The sequence below is a fragment of the Dipteris shenzhenensis genome, chromosome 27, assembly GCF_047967505.1.
Source record: "Dipteris shenzhenensis isolate YYH24624 ecotype China chromosome 27, Dip_SZ_1.0, whole genome shotgun sequence".
NCBI classification, from domain to species: Eukaryota; Viridiplantae; Streptophyta; class Polypodiopsida; order Gleicheniales; family Dipteridaceae; genus Dipteris; species Dipteris shenzhenensis.
This window is the reverse complement of record NC_141622.1, coordinates 855,800-876,907: the sequence shown is the minus strand read 5'-3', so window position 1 is coordinate 876,907 and position 21,108 is coordinate 855,800. Positions and strand designations below refer to the sequence as shown.

At 47.1% G+C, this 21,108-nt stretch overlaps 1 protein-coding gene and 1 pseudogene across 2 annotated transcripts in view; one reads left to right on the top strand and one right to left on the bottom strand.

Moving 5' to 3' along the window:
* Positions 1–571: 571 nt before the first annotated feature.
* The window catches only part of LOC147883705 (TSL-kinase interacting protein 1-like), a 79,441-nt gene continuing 58,904 nt past the window's right edge, over positions 572–21,108 (bottom strand). For both annotated transcript variants that reach the window (XM_087398990.1, XM_087398991.1), the window contains exons 14-15: positions 959–1,391; positions 572–867 (exon numbers count right to left, since the gene is read on the bottom strand). In XM_087398990.1, the coding sequence (XP_087255116.1) occupies positions 1,089–1,391 (303 nt within the window). In that variant the 3' untranslated portion in view covers positions 572–867; positions 959–1,088. The remainder of the gene's footprint in view (positions 868–958; positions 1,392–21,108) is intronic.
* Positions 12,368–18,248, top strand: LOC147883706 (uncharacterized; annotated as a pseudogene).

The window sequence follows — 21,108 nt, the reverse complement described above, 5'->3', positions numbered from 1 at the left end:
TAGCTAGCTGCAGGCTGGATAGTGCATGCATGCTTTATGATTTGTATGGCCTTCCAACTACTCCTTTATCTATTGAGAGAATAGCCACTTGCCCTGCAGGCTGATTCTTATCAAATTTAGAAGGCCATTCACTTGAAACTTTAACTCAGAAAACTGTCCCTCTGCTGCATTTGTAGTCCACGTTATCCGTACCTCTTCACATCATCAGTGCCCATAAATTAAATAGCGAACTAGCCATTAATAATTCCATGGACTGTCTGTATGGCTGATAGCTCTCGAGGTGAATTTGTTGTCATAGCAACTAAGAAGCAAACCTTGCACCTGCAGGATTTGGCCTGAATCTTTGCTATTACAGGGTAAACAAATGCCAACTATTAGTGCTCCGAAGAGCTATAGAGGGTCTCACTAATGTAGTGGTGTAGGAAACGGTGACATGTTTTTTATGGGTATGGCATCGAATCTGTCTACAGCAGGAAGTTTAACGATCACAACTTCTATAGACAGATTGATTAATGGAATTGTGCAAACAAAAAAAGGATGCGCACAAAGGAATCAGCAGATACCAAACCAACTGAAACATTCATCAGAATCTTTGATGGTTTCTGATGTTGTACAGTTAGATGGCAGGCCAGAATATGCCATCTCAATCCATAAGTCTTTTCTCATTTCTGCTCAATGCAAGGCCAGGGTAAATATTTAAATCAAAGTATAGTTTGAAGAATATACACCACACCATTTGAATTGGCAAAGATACCAAGCTATTTATTTACAATGTTTCTTTAGTATTGAAGCTTCATGACCTCCATGAAGTCCATCGGATGAGTGACTGACTTGCATCCATCTGCAGCCATGCATTCTATCAACAACCTGGTTAACAAACAGAGAAACCATCAGAATCCTGATTCACCATAGAAAGCAGGTAAAACAGAACTATAAAATTGAAGATCTAAAGACTAACCAGAGTATCTTCCCCTGCAAGGCCTCCAAAAATAGTCATGAACCGCAAGCCTTTAAACTCTTTGTAGCCCAAGCCTTGTACATAATCTGATTGCAACAAAAAGCACGTTTGGGAGGATGGATCATCTTTATCAGCAAGTTGACATCCCACCAGGTCTGACTGTTGCCTCCTTCTGTAAATCCTCACTAGCACTAGTTACTGTGATGCAGACACTCCTTGCAGGTACCATGGAGGGGGGAGGGCTTGAGCGGAGCTCACAGTTTGTTGAGGAAGAAAAGTAATTTTGATTTGCCGGAGAAGAGCACGCTTGCATTACATCCAAGCTTGATCCAACCATGAAACCAAGTGATATATCTTTGGGTAGAAACGGTTCCTGGCTTGCAACATTAGCGCTCGCTGATATTCCCAAGTCCAAGGAACCTAGAGAATCAGCCTGAACATTCTAACACAGTTTTATCAAATCTCAATCTAATGCAAGCAGACAAATGCTCAAATACTGACAAGGAAAAAAATATCATGGAGACAAATATGGAGAAAGATGTGCGTGTGTGTCTGTGTGTGCGCACACACGCGCTCTTGTAATATAAAATTACATGGATTTCACCCCCAATATAAAATTACATGTGCATGTGCATGTGCGCATGCGTGCGTGAAGATAATGACTGCAGTGTGGGCAAGCTTCTTAAGTGGCTGTACCAAGGATGGTAGCTGCAATTTATAAGTAACCTGGGGAACAGGCTTGCTCCAATCCTGGCGAGATTGAAGGAAGTCATCCTTGAGAGTATCCTCTCGTGGGTTTTATGAAGTTCACCTCACCGATGCTTTGCAGAAACAGCGTGTGCTTGAATTTTCTCCTTTGTTTTATGGCCGGCAAATGGTGCATGCTATGCCATGGTCCCCTAACAAGGACTATCAAAGTCTCATTCGGCATCATTGTCCTGTTTGGGTGGAGGTGGTTAATTTCCCAGACTATATGCGAGAAGAACTGCCAGGATTGGCTGCTGCACTGGGCCAAGTTATCTGCCCTCCTCGCCCTGCTGGGAATCGTAATAGATTCTGTATATTGTGGGACACGGATACCCCTACTCTCCCCTCCATTGCAGTGGAGGTTGAAGGTTTGCCGATGGGGCAAAAGTACTTTGAATTGAAATGGGGAATTTTCGCAGGTGCTTGTTTTTCATGCCATAAGTACGGGCATTTTGCCTCTGAATGCCCTACTGTCTTGCATCCTCCTCCAGCCACTGCCATACCTCCTCCAATGGTTCAGCCAGCTCGTAAGCAAGAGACTATTGGGTCTAAGAATCAGGATAAAAATGCCTCTAAAGCTGGAAAAGTGGCTTCACAAATCCCAGCCATAGTCAAAGCCAAGGACAAAGGTAAAGAGAAAGAGAAGGCTCCTGATATTGATGGCTTCTTACAGCCCAAGCGGGTTCTCAGGCAAAGACCCCTTCAATCTCGCCACTGGGATGCATCTACTCCTACTCCAGACCAAGCTTCTACCTCAGCCACTCCCTCGCCCTTACTCAATTGGGTTGGAGTCCTCAAAAAACATATTCCTGTCTGTGAATCTGAGGAAGGGCTATCTTTTGACCCAGGGAAGGAAGGGCTGCAGCCCATGATGGCAGATGATTAGCACTCTTTGGTTGTACATTCTTGGCCCTTTCCTTTGTATATATCCTCATGCTTGATAAACTTCTCTGTGTTACTTTCAATGTACAGGGTCTCTGCAATCCCTCTAAGTGGAGGTTAGTGTGGAATTATGTTTTAACCAGGCAGCCAGACATTCTCTGTTTGCAAGAACATAACCAGCATTCTATGGCAGGCCAAGTTGGCCATTTTGGGGGTTATGATATTCACTATGCAGGTACTAAGCTTTTCTCGGGTCTATGCATATTGGTCAGACATGAGCTGCAGCCCCAGCTTGCCTTTAATGACTGTGATGGCAGATGGATGGTGATTCAATGTGATGTCAATGGTGATATTTGGGAATTTGCCTCGGTTTATGCTTCACAAACTTCTGCTTCCAGAGCCTCCATGTGGCATGCTATTGCTTCTTACCCATGGCGATCTTGGTGGAGACTTTAATAACTCTCCCATGTCTTCTGACAATACTACTCAAAGATCTCATATGATCCCTTATGAAAAGCAATCATGGGAAGAATTGCTCACCACGACACATGCGCAAGATTTATGGACAGCCATGCACACTGGAATAGGGGGCTACACCTATCATCATAATGCCTTTACTAACTACTGGGCTCGCCTAGATAGATGGTATTTACTGCAGGCTCAGCAATATACAGATTTCTGCCTTCATATTGAGATTGATCATTCCCTTGGTCTCTCTGACCATGCTCCTTTATGGCTGCACATTCAGTTTGGTCAGCCCTGGGATGACATGCCCTTGCATTCCATTCGGATGAAACATATCAATAAAGGCTATCTGCAGCATGCACATTTTCAACAGTTGATCCGACATGCCATAATTCCTCTTGCAGCACATGTCCATTATGACAGTAATTTTGCATGGCAACGCCTTGTGGACAGGCTTCAGCATGCCATACATGAATATGGGAGTCATTTTATGCTTGATTGGAGAGCTAAAGTTCGGCATGCTAAAGCAGTGGTTCAATCTTTGACTGCACTTTTTCAGATGCAGCCCCTTTCTTCCCAACAAATGGACACTCTCGCTCAGTCAAAAGCTCTTTTGCAAGCTAATGACCGACGTAAATTGGCCAAGTGGCAGGTTCGGGCAAGGATGACTCAATTTTTGGATAAAGGATGCTCTTCCAAATCCTTTTTTCAAGGGTTACATGCTTTCAGGAGAAAGACATCTTGCCTCAGAGTCTGCAAACGGGATGGGGAATGGACTCGGTCTTTCTCAGAGCTTCAACATGAATGCTTTTCTTACTTTCAGAAGCTGTTTGCACCCCCTAATACTACTTCTTTGCAAGAATTACAAGCTCGGGAGACTCTTTTGCATCAAGTGCATCCCATTATCAACCCACAGGAAGCTCTCAAACTGGATATGCCTTTCACTGATAAGGAGCTTGATGATGCCTTGTCTCATCTTAGCCCTGGTAAGGCTCCGGGGTATGATGGTCTCACAGTGGAGTTTTTCTTACACTTTTGGGAGGATCTTAAAGGTGTCATCCTACAAATGATTAATAACTCTTGGCACACAGGAGTACTCCCCTCCTCATGGAAGCATGGCATAGTTAAACTCATTCCCAAGAGGAAATTGTGTGAGCATCTTATGGATTGGAGGCCCATCACATTGATGCCTGTTGTTTACAAACTCTTTGCTAAAATGCTAGTGCACTGTCTTCATCAAGTGCTTTATGAGGGCTTGCATCCTTTGCAATATGGTTTCGTCCCTCGGAGGCAGATTCATGATAATATTGGCAATGCTCTCATGGCTATTGAATATGCAAAATATTCTGAACAGGATGTTTTTATTATGCAAGTGGACTTTGCCAAAGCTTTTGACATGGTCAAGTGGGATTTTATCTCACAAACAATGGCTAAGATGGGCTTCGGGCCAAAAATGGCTAATGTCATCTACTGTTTATATGCTGGCTCTACAGCCCAATGTATCCTTGGAAATCATCTCTCGCAATCTTGGTCCTTGGGTCGTTCGGTTCGACAAGGATGTCCACTCAGTGCCCTGTTATATGCCATTGCCACTCACCCACTTCTCTCATATTTGGATCATCTTACCGCACAAGGTCTTCTCACTGGTCTTCAGATTCCTGGAGCCCCTTCCTTTATTGCTCAGGCCTATGCAGATGATTCTTTTTTTATGCAACATAATTCTCCACAGCAGTTGAAGCAGCAGTTGAAGACTATTATGGACACTCTTTCTTCATATGGCTTGGCTGCTGGCATGAATGTTAATTTCGATAAATCTAGCCTCATACCTTTGCATTCATATGATTGGCATACTCTTCTATGGCCTGGGCACATTATGCAGCCCTGTGATGTGGTCCGCCATCTTGGTCACCCTATTGGCTGGCACATCACTAGGAAACAACAGTTAAAGTGGATTTTTGATAAGCTTCATGCCAAACTCCATTATTGGAAGCTCTCCACTTGGCCACTCCATGTTAGGCTCCGGATTGTCCAGTCGATTATTATGGCTTATGTTCAGTATTATTTGCCTTTGATGCACTGGACTTCTCAAGACATTTCTGCCTTTATGTCTCACGCTATGGAACTGTTATGGAAAACAAAGTCTTCTGCTAAAGCTCTAAGACTTATGAGGATGACAAAAGTCTGTTCCCCAAGGATGCATGGTGGATTGAATGTGCTGAATATTGCGCACCATGTCTTGGCCAGGAAAATTCCTCTTCTACTCACCTTTTTTCGTCAGAAGCAGCCATGGACTCATATGCTTGCAACCATGTGCACGTCCTTACGTACTACTGCACATGGTGCATGGATCACTGATTTTTGGGAGGTCATTTTGGGCAGATTTGTAGGCTCTATCCCGGGTTGCCCTTTTGCTACTTCACTTATTAGCGATTGGCAACAGGTCCTTTCGCATGCTCATTGGGCCCCTTCCGTTTTATCTCATGCCAATTCCCTTCGGCAAGAAAGTATTTATTGGAGTGCTGTTTTTGATCCTCCATTGGCCCTCCAAGAGCCGATTCGGGCATATAATCTCAGCAAATTGGGGATCAGGTGTATAAATGACGTTGTTGATGCTACTGGTCATATGCTTTCCTTCCCTCAAGCCATGGCTTCTTATCCACTAGCCATGCATCACAGGTTTATTTGGGGAAAAATTGCTGAATTACTGCAGCCTTTTCTTCCCATCCCTCCTTTATCTAACAGGGACCGATTATATGATTGGCAGTTACACCCGGTGGGCTCAAATTCTCGTCCTGTTATTCTTCCTAACCTAACGGTTAGCACGACATACTCTTTCCTCCAGCCGTCACCATGGATTCACTTACATCCTAATTCTCTTTGGCATATGGCAAAATCACTTGCTTGGTGGCAAAAGAATCTATGCAATTTATGGAGAAGCAAATTGCCTCTCAAGCAAAAGCTATTCCTATGGCATTGTCTTACAGGAACCTTATCCGTGGGGGTCACTCTGGCTCAACGAAGGATTGCATCTGCTTCTTGTCTTCGATGCATGGCCCCTTCTGAAACGGTGCCTCATTTGTTTTGGATGTGTTCCAGCACTAAGACCTTCCTATGCAAAATTTCCATGTCGCTTCACCTTCGTTTCCCTAACTCTCCTTTTGGGAAACATTTTTGGCTTTTTGGCAGACTTCCTGCAACCATGGTCCATTACTCTTTATTTTTGAACTGGGTCAGATATTGGGCTTTTTGGACCATATGGCAGGATCACAACATGCGATATTTTGGGAATCCGTTCTTGCAATCTTATGAATATTTCAGACTCTCCCTACGGCAATCTATCTATGATGCTTGCCATCAAGGAGATCTTCCTCAGTCATGCCTGGAAATAGTTTTTCTTTGCTTTTGATTTCCTGTTGAGGCTCTCTGCTTTTTTGAGACCCTCATGTAAATTTTGCTGATAATATAATCATGGATTTACCAAAAAAAAAAGAGTGTGTGTGTGTGTGTGTGTGTGTGTGAGAGAGAGAGAGAGAGATTTCAGCATATGATCAGACTGGCTTGCAGGCCATTGCTATCCCATGCTCAGGAGGATCTGGAATTTGCTTGGATCTCTTTCATAAATCGTATTCAAAATGTCATCAAGGAATATGGAAGATGGTACTTGGCAGAAACCAGACAGCATATCCAGTGGGCAAAATCATACAAGCAGTATCTTGTACAGATTAGTCATCAAAGATCTCTATCTGATTCTGAACAGCATTTATTATCTTGTGCTTCCTCTATAATTGATGCCAATGATAAACGCAAGCTGTCTAAATGGCAGATTAGGGCCAGAGTTAAACCCATGCTAGATAAGGGCTGTTCCTCTAAATCTTTTTTCCGGAACTTACATGCACATAGGCAAAGCCAATCTATCATGAGGGTAAGGAAATCAGATGGTCTCTGGACCCAGTCTCTCTCTCAGCTTGAAAAACAATGTCTGGATCACTTTCAGCTCCTTTATTCTCAGCCTTCTTCTTCTGCACCTCAGGTTGCATTGGCTCGTAACAGATTTACTGAGCTTGTTTCTCCCATTGTCTCCCCGCAAAAAGCCTCAATGCTGGAAATGTCTTTTTCAGATGATGAACTGGAGGAAGCCCTTAAGCATTTGGGTAAACATAAATCCCCTGGCTGGGATGGTCTGACGGTTGAATTTTTCGAAGCCTTTTGGCCAAAAATGAAGGGTCCAATTCTGCAGTTTATTAATGCAGCATGGCAGCATCAACATCTTCCCTTAGCTTGGAAGCATGGTCTGGTTAGGCTTGTGCCCAAAAAGATTCTTTGTGAGACTATGGATGACTGGAGACCAATTACTTTGATGCCGGTGATATACAAACTGATTGCCAAAATGTTAGTACATCGGATAAAGGATATCCTTCATGATGGACTTCATCCCAGGCAATATGGTTTTGTTCCAAGACGGCATATACATGACAATATCACTAACACTCTTATTGCAATGGAATATGCCAAATATTCAGATCAAGATGTGTTGGTCATGCAGGTGGATGTGACAAAGGCGTTTGATACAGTACAGTGGGATTATGTCTCTCAAATCATGCAAAAACTTGGTTTTGGCCAAAGCTATCTAATGTCATATATTGGCTTTATTCAAATTCTACTGCACAATGCTTTATAGGGAAACATTTGTCTGAGTCTTGGACTCTCGAACGTTCGGTTCGACAAGGATGTCCTCTCAGTGCCTTGCTTTATGCCATCGCTTCACATCCATTGCTTCTTTATATGGATCACATGGTTGATACTGGACAGCTAGAGGGGCTTCAGATTTCTGGTTCACGACCCTTCATAGCGCAGGCCTATGCAGATGATTCATTCTTCATGCTAAAGAACAGTCCATTGGAGATTCGCCTATTGATGGATACCCTTTCAGATTTTGGGTTGGCAGCTGGTCTTAAAATTAATTTTCAGAAATCAAAACTCATGCCTCTCAAGCTTTGTGATTGGCATGCTATTCTGTGGCCAGGCCAGATTATTCAACTGGAAAATATAGTTAGACATTTGGGTTATCCTATTGGCTGGAAAATCAGTAATAAGCAACAAATGTTATGGGTGTTCAACAAAATTCAAGACAAATTACAATATTGGAAGATTTCCACATGGCCTCTGCATGTACGGCTTCGAATTGTCCAGTCTATTGTTCTAGCTTATGTCCAGTTCTACCTTCCTCTATTACATTGGTCATCTCGAGATCTCTCATCCTTTATGTCTCAAGCCATGGAGATTTTTTGGAAAACCAAGCTTCATAAAAAAGCTTTACGGTTGCTCAAAATGGACTTGCTTTGCTCACCCAGAATGCATGGTGGTTTGAATATAATAAACATCAAATATCATGTGTTGGCAAGAAAGATCACTATGCTCAAAACATTCTTTCAACAAGAGCAGCCTTGGTCTATTATGCTAGCAATTTTGTATGGTCAGATGCGCACACAAGCTTATGGACATTGGATAGTAGATCCATCGGAAGTAGTACTTGGAAAATTTCAAGGTAAAATCCCTGGTTGTCCATTTTCTAATTCCTTGATTCAAGATTGGAAGCAAGTACTCTCTCACATCAAATGGTCTCCTCATCCTGCTTCTCTAGCATCATCACTCAGATTGGAGAGTATTCATTGGAGTGCTGTGTTTTCCTCTCCCCTTGCTGTTCAACAACCCATCAGAGCTTACAATCTTATGAAAATGGGTATTCGGTTCATTGATGATGTTGTAGATATGCAAGGAAATATTCTCCTTTTTCCAGCAGCATGTAGACAATACAACCTGGCAATGCATCATAGACCTATTTGGAAAGCTATTGCTGATCTCCTACTTCCTCTGGTTCCGATTCCGACATTGAATGGCAGTGACAGGCTTCAAGATTGGCACCTTTAGTCTTCAAGTTCAAGCATTTCTTCTAAGCCTTTGCAGTCATTGACATCTATACAGGCTTATAGATTAATTTTACCTCCTCCTTGGATTGCCCATCATGCTAATTCTTTATGGCATCTGAACAAATCATCAGCCTGGTGGAAAGGAAGATTGCAAATGATATGGAAGTTGAAAATGCCATTGAAGCAAAGACTATTCTTATGGAGATGTATTGTTGGTATTCTCCCAGTGGGAGTGAAATTGGCTAAACGACGAATAGCTTCACCTCTCTGTCCAAGATGTCACCTTGCATCGGAGAGTATTCCGCATCTATTGTGGTTTTGTTCATATTCCAGAGACCTTCTAGATAGAATCTCCTATTTTTTATCTCTCAGATTTCCAGCACACAAATTCTACAGGTTTTTCTGGATGTATGGCAAACTATCAGCTTCTTTGTCACAGTATTCTCTCTTCTTCCACTGGATCAGATACTGGGCCTTATGGACCCTCTGGCTGCAGCGCATCCAAGCATATCTGAATTCTCCTCTTCAGCATCCTTATGAGTTTTTCAGATCCTCATTAAGGCAGTCTTTATATGATGCCTTACATGAGGAAGATTTGGATGTTTCTTGTATTCAACTTTTCTTTTACTGTTTCTGATGGATAGGGCTGTAGCTCTATTTTGAGCACGGCCTGGATGTAAATGAATGTTTTATAATATAAGTATCTTGGTTTTACAAAAAAAAAAGTGTGTGTGAGAAAGAGAGAGAGAGAGATGATTTAGTTATACTTTGATATGCGGGTCTCTAGATGTCATTAAAAAAGTCGTATCAGCAAATCTATGAGACATTTACCGATTACAAATTAAAGCTCTATAAATAGCTGTTTCCCTAGAGAAATGTGGCTGGCCTTGTGTACGCCTAAAGTGCCTGGCCAGATTGTGAGCCATGTCTAGAATCTTTCTTCTAAAATCAATGGTTCAATAGTCCTTGCCGATAGGAGCCAACTTCTTTGGCTAGCTGCGTGAAAAAGCCCAACAGCAATGCTGTGCTGCTCCCTGATGTCTTGGTATACTTGACAATGAAGAAAAGTGATCCTCATCCATTTGGAATAGTTTGCAAGCCATGTCTCCCCTTCTGATTTCCCCCATCTACACATTCTATACCTCAAGGTAATATGAACTAGTTCTCATCTTGCATGTTTCACGTCTCTAGAAGGCCCTAGGGTTTGCCATATTTTGTCCAACATTTCTGCATCAAAGGGAGCTGGTGATGCAGGAAATGTTGGACAAGATACATGAAACAATCTAGGGGAAACAATGGCTTTCTGCTATGCTGGTTTATGAAAAACAAACTCGGGACCTAAAACTTTCTTGACCCAAAAGCTATGGTACCCTAGATAACTCACTGCATCAGATTCTAAATCAAAAGCCTCAACATGAGCCACAAGACTCTGATTATTGGTTACAAAAGTATTGGTATTTAGGCAATTAATTGCTAGAATTCAAAGTGGTTGATCCTGATAACACTGTTTTGCCTTCAAACTGATGCAAGTGATAGAGCTATGGACGTTGTGTTGCTCCAAGGTGTTGCTCTAAGGTGCAAGACCAATGGCTTTGAAGGTAAAAGAGTAGAACCAGCTCAGAAAAGCTATTCATCATATAAGATATGTAATGAAGGGGGAAAATGGGCTAATTTAGAGGCCCTTTAGGGGGATTTTAGGTGGGACATGCGGAGGGACTATATAAGTCTTCATCCACAACTCATTGTAGCACTTTTTAATGTGACATCTAATCCTATCTACTCCCGCACCTCCTTCCTCCTATGTGCTGCCTATACTCTCTCCCCCAACCCCTCTCTATCTCTCTTCCCCTCCCCCTCCCGCAACCGCTCCCCCCCCCTCCCGTAGCCTCTGCGCCACCTCCCCCTCTTGTAGCCTCTGCCCCACCCCCTCCCGCAGCCTCTGCGCTACCCCCCCCTCCCGTAGCCTCTGCCCCACCCCCTCCCGTAGCCTCTGGGCCAACCCCCCCCCCCCCCCCCCGCTCTCCCTCTCCCTCTCGCAGCCTCTCCCCGCTCCCCCTCTCTCCACTGTGCCCCCCCTACTGTAGCCTCTCCACTCTGCCCCCCCCCTCCCGTAGCCTCTGCGCCACCCCCTTCGCTCGCGCTTGGCCTGCTGCCCCGTGGTCTGAGGGCCCTTGTCTGCTGCAAGCCTTGGCTTGCCACTGGCCTTGCGTAGGCCTGCGCACCCCTACAGCAATGCTGAACAAGATCTGCCTTTGCAGGAAATCGTGCACTTGAACAAGTCCTACAATGGCCCACAAACCCAAACAGTCTCCGAAGCCAATTGTGGGAGAGATCACAAAGCGCATCTCCAGGAGTGGATTAGCAATTGACAGCCAACCAGCCCTGAAAACATCGGGTACAATGGGCACCAATGCAGTTCTTTCTCCCGCAGCCATCATCTCTACTCCAACCACTGCCTCCCCCACCACTTTACCACTCAGCCTGCCCCCCACAGGAGAGGGTCACAGTTCCTCACCCCCCACACAGCTCCCTTCTGTCTCCACCACTCTTATGTCCCCCCTTCCCCTCACCCAGCAGCCTTTCTCCACTCCTCTGCCATATACAGCCAGCCTATCGCCCACGCCCCCACAGCCATACGCCATGTCCCAGTTCGCACCCTCCCGGGTCCCACCTGAGACGATAGATTACATCTTTACGGAGCTACATCGACTACGGGATCATACCGTAGCACAAGATCAGCTTATTCAGAGCATGCGCCAGGAGATCACTCACCTCCATCAGGAGGTTGTCTCTCTCACTGCTACAGTCACAACGGCCCCGCACACTACACCAGAGGTGGAGGAGCGGATCGCTACCATCCAGACTGCTATTGCGGAGACTACCAGATGGGTGGACGTTGCGAGACGGGCACCCAAAGCAGCACTTCAGCCACCATCGCCGAGCAGGAACAGAGGGCCAGTAAGGCTCTCAACATCCGAGTACGAGGTATCCCCCGCGCAGATTCACTCACCCCCTTAGCGGACGCGACTGCTTTCGTGACCTCTACCCTCGGCCTCGCCGAGCATGGGATCGAGCATGCATGGCACACAGGACGGGACCCCACGCGCCCACAGCCACTCATCATCCGATTCAAGGATACTCAGGCTCGACTTGCAGCACTCAGGCAGCGTGCTACACTACGGGACCACCCTACTATCTTCATGGATGAGGATCTCACACCTATGCACGTGGAAGAGCGGCGCACACTGCTTCAGCAGCGAGATGTAGCCCGTCAGGAGGGGAAGTGGGCTGTTGTCCGAGATGGCCGCCTATTAGTTGGCGCCCGCCGCCGAGCCCCACCAGGTACTCCAGACACGGTAGCAGACTCCCCCCCCCCAAATAGGGAGACATGGTCTATGAGATTCAGACTCAGCACACAGTACTCTTGGCATGCACCATATGGAACTGCAATGATACCCTATGGTCTGACCCTGGGAACTTCTCAGAGTCATACACTGGACGCGACATCGTTTTCTATACAGAGATACATGAGAGCCCTGAGCGCCCTCTCCCCTCGGTCAGTGGCTATACCTGGGAGTCAGTACTCCGTAAGGAGACCAGATATACTGGGGGGGTCCGAGGGTCAGGCGGAGTTGCAGTACTTCTTCGTTCAGCGCTCACGAGCTTGACATCCGTGGTTAGACGGGATGTCCATGCCCGTTACCTATGGCTCTGATTCCGACGCCCCTCCACACGCGACCTCTTTATTGCACTCTGCTACTTTCCTCCCGAGACGTCACATTTCGCACGCATGCTTCGTGAGGATACGGGGGTATCCCCCTATCTAGATCTCTACTCAGACATTGTGGAGTTCTCCAGACGCGGAGAGGTCCTCCTAGTTGGGGATTTCAACGCAAGGACAGGTGCACATCAGACATCACTCCTGGACTTCCACTCAGATCCGGTCCTATTACCTGAGATGGACACAGAGGACTCGGGCTTCCCCCGCTCCTCGGCTGATAGTCGCGCTCCCGTTACTGGGTATGGGCAGGCTCTTTTGGACCTTGGACGTATACATGATATGATCATCTACAATGGACTAGACCGGTGGCCTGCCTCCTCTGGTTTCACATGTTTCCCACATGGCGGAGGAGCCAGTGTCGTCGACTACATTCTGGGATCTCCTGCTTTAGCCCCAGATCAATGACTTTCGCACTACACCCTTACCCCCAGGAGCCGATCACACTTACCTGTTCTTTCATATCCTTGCGCCCCGAGCCCCTCCCAGCCACACCCCGCACTACACTACCTATCATGATATACACTTTGATCATAACCTCTCACCTGATTACTCAACCCACCTAGCCTCCCTCCTCAGACACATAGACACCATACCCTCTCTAGATCACCGAGCCACCCTTATCACCCACTCCCTTCACAATGCAGCCCGCCACATCTTTCCTTCCACTACTCGGTCCACCCGCCCTCCACCCGCTGGCTCCACCCCTTGCAATAGCTGGTATGATGACGAGTGCAAAGCATTACGCCGCACACTCCGACTCACGACCTAGCGAAACGCTAGGGCCAACCCACGTCTCACCAGGGATTATCGTCGACTAGTCCGTCGCAAGAAGCTAGCCTTCCTGCGCCAGAATGAGGATACGCTACTAACTCCAAGGATTTCTCGAGGAAATTCCTAGAACGCCGATCCCCCTCCCCCCTCACGGACACTTCCCTCTGGCACACCTACGCACGCACACTCTATGATATCCCTGATCAGCCTCCTCCCGACCTCTCAGCCACCCCCCGCCCCACTTCTTGTATCCTCTTCACAACCCAGGGAGTCACCCACGCAGCGCATAAGCTTCATAACGGTCGAGCTAAGGATCATGAGGGCCTATGCACAGAGTTTGTTGCCTATGGCATCAAAACTCTAGCCCCCATCCTGGCAACGCTGTTCAATGAAGCTGTCTGCCACGGGTTCCCCAGAGCCTGTACCCTGAACACTATCACACCCATCCACAAAGCAGGAGATCCCATGGATCCAGGGAATTACAGGACCATCATGGTTGGACATGTTATGTCCAAGATCTATGCATCAGTGTTAGATGGCGAGGTCAGTGCTCGCACAGAGGTACAGGGGCTCAGGGCATCCGGACAGGCCGGCTTCACGGCGGATCACTTGACTTACGATCACATTTTTACACTTAGAGGGATCATTGAGGAGGCCAGACACAGGAGACAGAGAGTATATTGTTGCTTTGTGGATTTCCACACGGCATTCGACACCGTTCCCCGCGCCCGACTCATCAGACGTCTGCAGGAGTTAGGCTACGACTCGGTGATTATCTGGGCAGTAGTAGCTCTCTATGAGCGGGTGACGGGGCAGGTCAGGATTGGCACCAGCTGGACCCCAGAGATCACGAGCACTATCGGAGTCAAACAAGGATGTCCCTTGTCACCGACTCTATTTGGCCTCTACATCGACGAGCTTGAGACAACCATCAGGACACTCGGAGATGCAGGCTGCTCTCTTGCGGAGGCTGTCATCCAGATTCTCCTATACGCATACGATGTACTACTATCCTCTTCTGCTACTAGTCTTCAGCGACACCTAGATGGACTTCAGGTCTTCTGTGATACACATGACTTGAAGGTCAACCTTGGGAAAACCAAGGTGATGATCTTCAACACTTCCAGACCCGCTATGCACCGAGAGCAGTTCCTCTTCGCCGGCGACCCTGTTGAGATAGTTGACTCTTACACATACTTGGGCGTTGTCTTCTCAGGCCCGATCTTCACAATGCGCCCGGCCATGCAGGCTAGGATCAGCCGGGATACGCCGCTCTTGCCAAGCTAGAGCGACAGTGCTACCACTCCCACTTCCAGGACCCGCGGACCAAGTCTGTCCTTTTTTATTCTTTGGTCCGCCCAGCAGGCATGTACGGTAGCCCTTGGGGGGGAGTCGACCTTTCAGACATAGAGTGGGCTTGAGTCGAGCACCTACAGATACTGATGTAGGCACGGATGATCCGCAGCAAACCATCGGTACCACACCAGATCATTCTAGCAGAGTTCGGCGCCTCACCCCTACAGCTTGATGCGGCTTTTCAGGCTATCACCTATCTCCACAGAATCACGGATTTCAGCTCCTCCGCCGACGGTCGCCTCCGCCTACCTTGGCTAGCCCTATCCTCCTCTATGGCCTTATCCGTTGATGGGGACCAGCGATGCTGGTATAGTCGTCTTTCTAGTTGGTTCACCCGACTGGGCCTCAACTTAGACCGGTTGCCTCCTTTTTAGTACAGCCTCAACGCTCCACCATCTCCCCTCTCCCCCACTGACCAGGAGGTCAACCGGCTCATTCGAGTGGATCTGCTCTAGCTCCACACCTGGCGGACATGGTTTCTTCACTCCGAGCTTCCTGTGAAGCTCGACTTCTACCGCCGACACTGCCTCCAGATCTCACAAAAGGGCTTCATCACACCTCTGGGTTACACACAGCTTCATCTACCACATGCGCTCCGGATCTCCCTTGGTCAGTTTAGGGTCTCGTCACACCGATTACAGATCGAGAGCAGACGCGCAGAGGGTATCCCACGAGAGGACCGCCTTTGCCCACTCTGCGACTTGCAGGAGATCGAGTCGGAGGAGCACTTTGCTTTCAGATGTCCTATCTATTATGCCATTCGAGGCCAGTACCACTGCCTCTTCTGCGACGGATTCGGCTCCCTCCCATAGATGTTGCAGTTCCCGGAACAGCGATGCCTAGCCGCTTTCTTACATGAGATGACTCGCCACCGAGATACCTCTCTCCGAGCACGGCGACACGAGCAGCACACACAGCGTGAGGACACCCAGCGGCCTATCCCTGACTTCTTCCAGTCACAGGATACCTCTTCTCAGTCTAGCCGACGACGCGGACGTGAGCGAGAGCCAGAGCCACGACAGCTGCGCCAGTGGACAGACTCACACATCCAGATCCATGACATCTCGTCAACGCTCTCTGCCCGCCCCACCGGGGTTACCGTTGCCCTCATCCACAGGGCCACCCGCTGCCCCCGACGACCGAGCTCGACTAGGCTGCGTGACGTCAGAGGCCAATCATCTATCGCAGGGTTTTTTCCGACCTCCCATTTGACGGCCCCTCTATGATTGGTCTCTGACGATCACCACCTGCACATGTATACTGTATCTCCCCCCTCTGCCCCCTTTTTGGTGCCCCCCCCTTCTTTTTTGTATCGTCTGGAGGTAGACACATATTTTTTGTATCAGGACTAGACACACAGTCCTTCATAACCTCTTCTTTATAGAAACGGTTGGCTGGCCCATTTTGAGACCGCCACCATTATGCTCATTGTATCAGTTATCTTTAGTCTCATAGACCTTCACGGTCTCCCGAAGACTTTAATAAACTTTCTTTCTTTCTTTCTTTCTCTTCGTCTCCCTCTACCCCTTCCTCTCTCTCTCTCTCTCTCTCTCTCTCTCTCTCTCTCTCTCTCTCCCCTCTTTCCTCTCCACTCTCCTCTTTCCCCTTTCCTGCCATCTCTGGCCTTCACCAATTCAGCCCCTGCCCCCTTTCATTGCATTGGTATCAAAGCACTTTCCTTGGTACCATCATGCCAACGTGCAAGCAAGCAATCGACCATCTTAGTCTTCAAATTACTACACACAACAAGGTGCATTTTGATGAGAATCCTGAATCTTGCACAGTCAGATAGAGCTGATCTCTCATTGCCTTCGAGGCATAAGTGACTATAGCAAGGCTTGGTTCCCAAGGGTATTGATTTGCCCAGGCCTTAAGCCTGTCAATCGCTCAGGACCGTCCCTCAGGCATTAGCTGCTCACACCGTCTCACGCCGAAGGGTATCGCCGTCCGTCACTCACGCCTTCAACCCGTCAGTCTGTTAGCCAGTAGTCGTTAGCCGCCCGTCAATTCGCCGTCGGTTAGCCAAACCGTCTGTGCCATGGACTACCACCTCCCGCACCATTTTTCGGCAGCCTGCGCCTCCTTGCAAAAAAAAACCTAAGAAAATTATTTCTTAGGTTAATGTGACTGGGGTTAGTTAGCTGGTTAGGCTTAGTTGTTTAGGTTGGGTTAGTTACTTGGGTTAGGTTAGTAGGTTTGGTTAGCTAGGTTAGGTTTAGTTAGTTTGGGTTTAGGTTAGGTTAGTGCTAACTAAGGTTAAAGGCTGGGTTAGGTTGGACTAAGGCAATATCCTAGGGTTAGAGCTGTACTAACTGTCCTAGGTGACTTAGGACCCCCCCCCCCCCCCCCCCCCCAAAAAAAAACAAAACACTCAGAATTTTCCAGCCTCTTTTAAGGGGTTTTTTACAGCCCTATTTTGGAATAGGCTGATTCGAGCCCCGTTTCGAAGGCTTCTTCGACGACCTTTCTCCTAAGCCTCTCCATCAACCTTTTCGTGGTTCCACACACTATCTAAGGTGCTCATTACAGCGGGAATTGCTGTAAATTTCTCTTTGCCTACATTCGAGCTCCTCTCTCCAAGGCCACTCGTGTTATATTGCATGACAGTGATGAGGCTGCTCAGTAAGAGCAAGTGCCTGCCACAGTGGTTGCATCCACTGGTGGTACAGAGGTTCCTTCCACTCAGCCTCTCTCTCTTGCATCCTGGGAAGCGCAAGCAGTGTAGACAGTTTTTGGAGGCCCTGTCCTCTATGCTCCAGGGTGCTTTCCACCAGATAGGATAAGAGTTCAACCAGCACCTTACCACAACCATGGCTATGCATAGCAGATTGGTCAACAGATCACATATGCCATTGCTATGCAGGATAAGGGTAAGCAGCCCGCACCCCAACATCGAGATCAGTCAGATAGCCATGATGAGTTCCCGAGCCCACGCAGAGGGTTTATGGCTGATGCACGCCGTGCCTATGAGCATGTACCCCAGCATGGGAATAACACTGATTCGGGAGATGCTTTTTCTGTGCCGCAGAGCACTTTCTTGACAGATACCAGGCGACCTTTTGGCTCACAGTTTCCTGTTCTACGCAGGCTAGGCCGACCTTTGGGTATGCATTCATTCAGTATTGCACCAGTGAGCGTGCTTGGATCTGGTTTTGGGTTACAAGGCAGTTGGGAACAATATCAGTCCTCTTCTCAGGCTTTTTACCGCACCATCTTTTCAAAGGGATGCCTTTGGAAGGCATACTCAGCCAGGGCTTGCATGTTTCTATGGCTCCGGGCTCCGCCAGTGAACACCTTTAGTCAGACACAGCCCGTGCATCAGGTTGGTGGTGTTACTACGTGGCAGAATGCTGTAAATTAGCAGCAAGTGACCACAGACGATATGCTCTCAGATGCCTTACGCTCTTACAGAGCCTTGCCAGAGGAAGTGCGGGATGAGATGCCCTTTCCTAGTATGTGAGCCTTAAGTGTGAGGATGCCCGACATTCTGGTGGGTACAATAAGCAGTATGCAGCAAAGGATGTGAAGGATAAGCTCTCAGTGCATAAGTTTAAAGGGGACACTCGCACTCCCAATGAGTTGGAGGAGTGGCTCACGAAGCTAGAAGACAATTTCTGCTTCTACCCGAAGTCTAAGGAGGACCGCATCATTTTTGCAGGTATGCATATGCAGGAGGACTATGCCCACACATGGTGGCGATACATGAAGGATTCACCTTAGAGACCAACCACCTGGAGGGGTTTCAAAGGATTGTAGGTCACTACATTCGTATCCCCACTCGTCTCAGATCAGTACTTGGCTGAATTCTATGCCTTGTACAAGACCAATATGGTCCAAGAGTATTTGCAGCGCTTCTGGAGGCTTTCCCTGGTTGTACAGGACGTATCTGAAAAGGGGAAGCTGTTGTGTTTCATCTAGGGGTTAAGCCCTTCTCTGCCTGCAAATGTGAAGACGCATAACCCTCAAACTATTGAGAGGGCAGCTCAGCTGGCAGAGGTATTTGAGCCGAAATATTCCAGCAAGTATAAGAGTAGAATGGGCAGCATACATGGTGCTGCAAATGAGGCTAAGAAGAAACCTAAGATGGGTGACTGGCATGAAAAAAAAATTGCAGCAGCGCCCTTTCCAAGGTTTCCTACTATTTCAGGTAGTAAAATGCCCTATGCCAGGCTATACAGACCATCAGATGCCAAGCCCGAAACTAAGCCTACTGCTGGAAATGAAAAATCAGAAATTAAGCAGTATACCAGGGCCATAATGGATAGTAGAAAAAAGGCAAACTTATGCTTTAAGTGTGAGGAGAGAAATGGACCCCTGAGCATTGGGATGTTTGCAAGATGTGGAATACTGGTTCAGCCAAGCTCAATATGATCGCTGAAATCTCTGATGATGAGGATTTGGTTGATGCCACATATTCATTCGATGCCTCTCATGATGAGACAACAAGATCACATGATGCGGATGAGGCTCCTGACAATGGAGCCACAAAGAGGATTGATTTTCCTTTTGATCCGGGTGGTGCAACTGGTCATGATATTCATGATATGTCATCACTGGACATTCAGCCCACTCGTGGCATGCGAGGTCGTAGACCTACGTCTTTTCTTATGAAGCATCAGGTTGCTAGGGATTTTCATGCACGTGCGGATTCTCGTGGAAATGCTCCTGTGGACGAAGACGAAATTTCTTGGGATGCCCAGCCTACACTTTATACCATCTCTCTTCATGCCTTGATGGGTCCTAAAATTGCTGAAACTATCAGATTGAAAGGGCAAATCAATGGCACGACTGTTCGCATGCTTGTGGACAACGGTAGCACTCATAGTTTCATCAATTCTAAGACCTTACAAAAGGTGGGACTTATTGCTACTGAGATTGACCATGGGCTGCGAGTAGAGGTGGCAAATGGACAGCATTTGGTCAGTAAATTTTGTTGCCAAGATGCAAGGACCAAGCTCTCTGAGGATTATGATTTTGCTGGGGATCTCTTGGCATTGGATATGAGCCCAATCGATGCTGTCCTGGGCTTTCATTGGCTGAAATCCTTGGGCAAAATCAGCATGGACTTAAATGCCTTGTCACTCAGCTTTGTTCACAGGGAAAGATCTATAACATTGCATGGTATTGCAACCCCTAAATTGCAGGTCATTTCAGCGAAGCAGCTGGCCAGAGAACTCGAGGGAGTGTGCCATCTATGCACTAAATGTGTTGGTTTCCTAGCAGGGTAGCATTTCCCATGTTGAGGATTGTGATATGCAGAAATTGCTCTCAAAATTTACAGATGTGTATGCTGATATGCCTTCACAATTGCCTCCACGAAGAGATGTTGATCATGCCATAGTGCTTGAACCTGGTAGCAAGCCCAAATAATAAGGCTCAGTATCGTCTCTCGAAGGTAGAACGAGAAGAAGTGGCCACACAAGTGCGAGAATTGCTTCAGAAGAATTTTCTCTCTCATAGCACTAATCCTTTTGCATCTCCAGTGCTCCTAGTGAAGAAGAAAGACGGTTCATACCGCATGTGCATTGACTACAGAGACTTGAATAAGGCTAATATCAAGAACAGGTTTCCGATCCCTAGGATAGATGACCTGTTGAATGAACTCAAGGGTGCTCGATTTTTCACTAAGATTGATTTGAGGTTAGGCTACCATCAAATCAGAATGAGAGAAGGAGATGAGCACAAGACACCCTTTCGCACAGAAAGAGGTTTATATGAGTTCAAAGTTATACAGCCTCTCCCTATTCCAAAAGGCAAATGGACTCATATCGCTATGGATTTCATCACAGGGTTTCCTTATACAAAGAAGAGATGGGATAGCATTTATGTGGTGGTAGACAGAATGACAAAATAGACTCATTTCATACCCACTAAGAACCGGTATTCAGCATCATAGGTTGCTTGGCAATTTATTGAGCATGTTTTTAAACATCATGGCTTCCCTCAGGAAATTAACAATGACAGTTTATGGGTCACTTTTGGCAAGAGTTATTCACGGCAATGGGTACTCTCCTCACACCTAGCACTGCTTACCACCCAGAGACAGATGGACAGTTAGAGAGAGTGAACAAATGGGAGGAGGATAATGTTTTCCATGTGTCCTTGCTAAAGCCGCATGTAGGACAGCATGTCCAAGTTCTTCCTGAGCTACCACCTATGGATGAGGAGGGTCACATCCTCTATGCCCCGGAGCGCATCTTGGGTTTCAAAGACCATGTGCT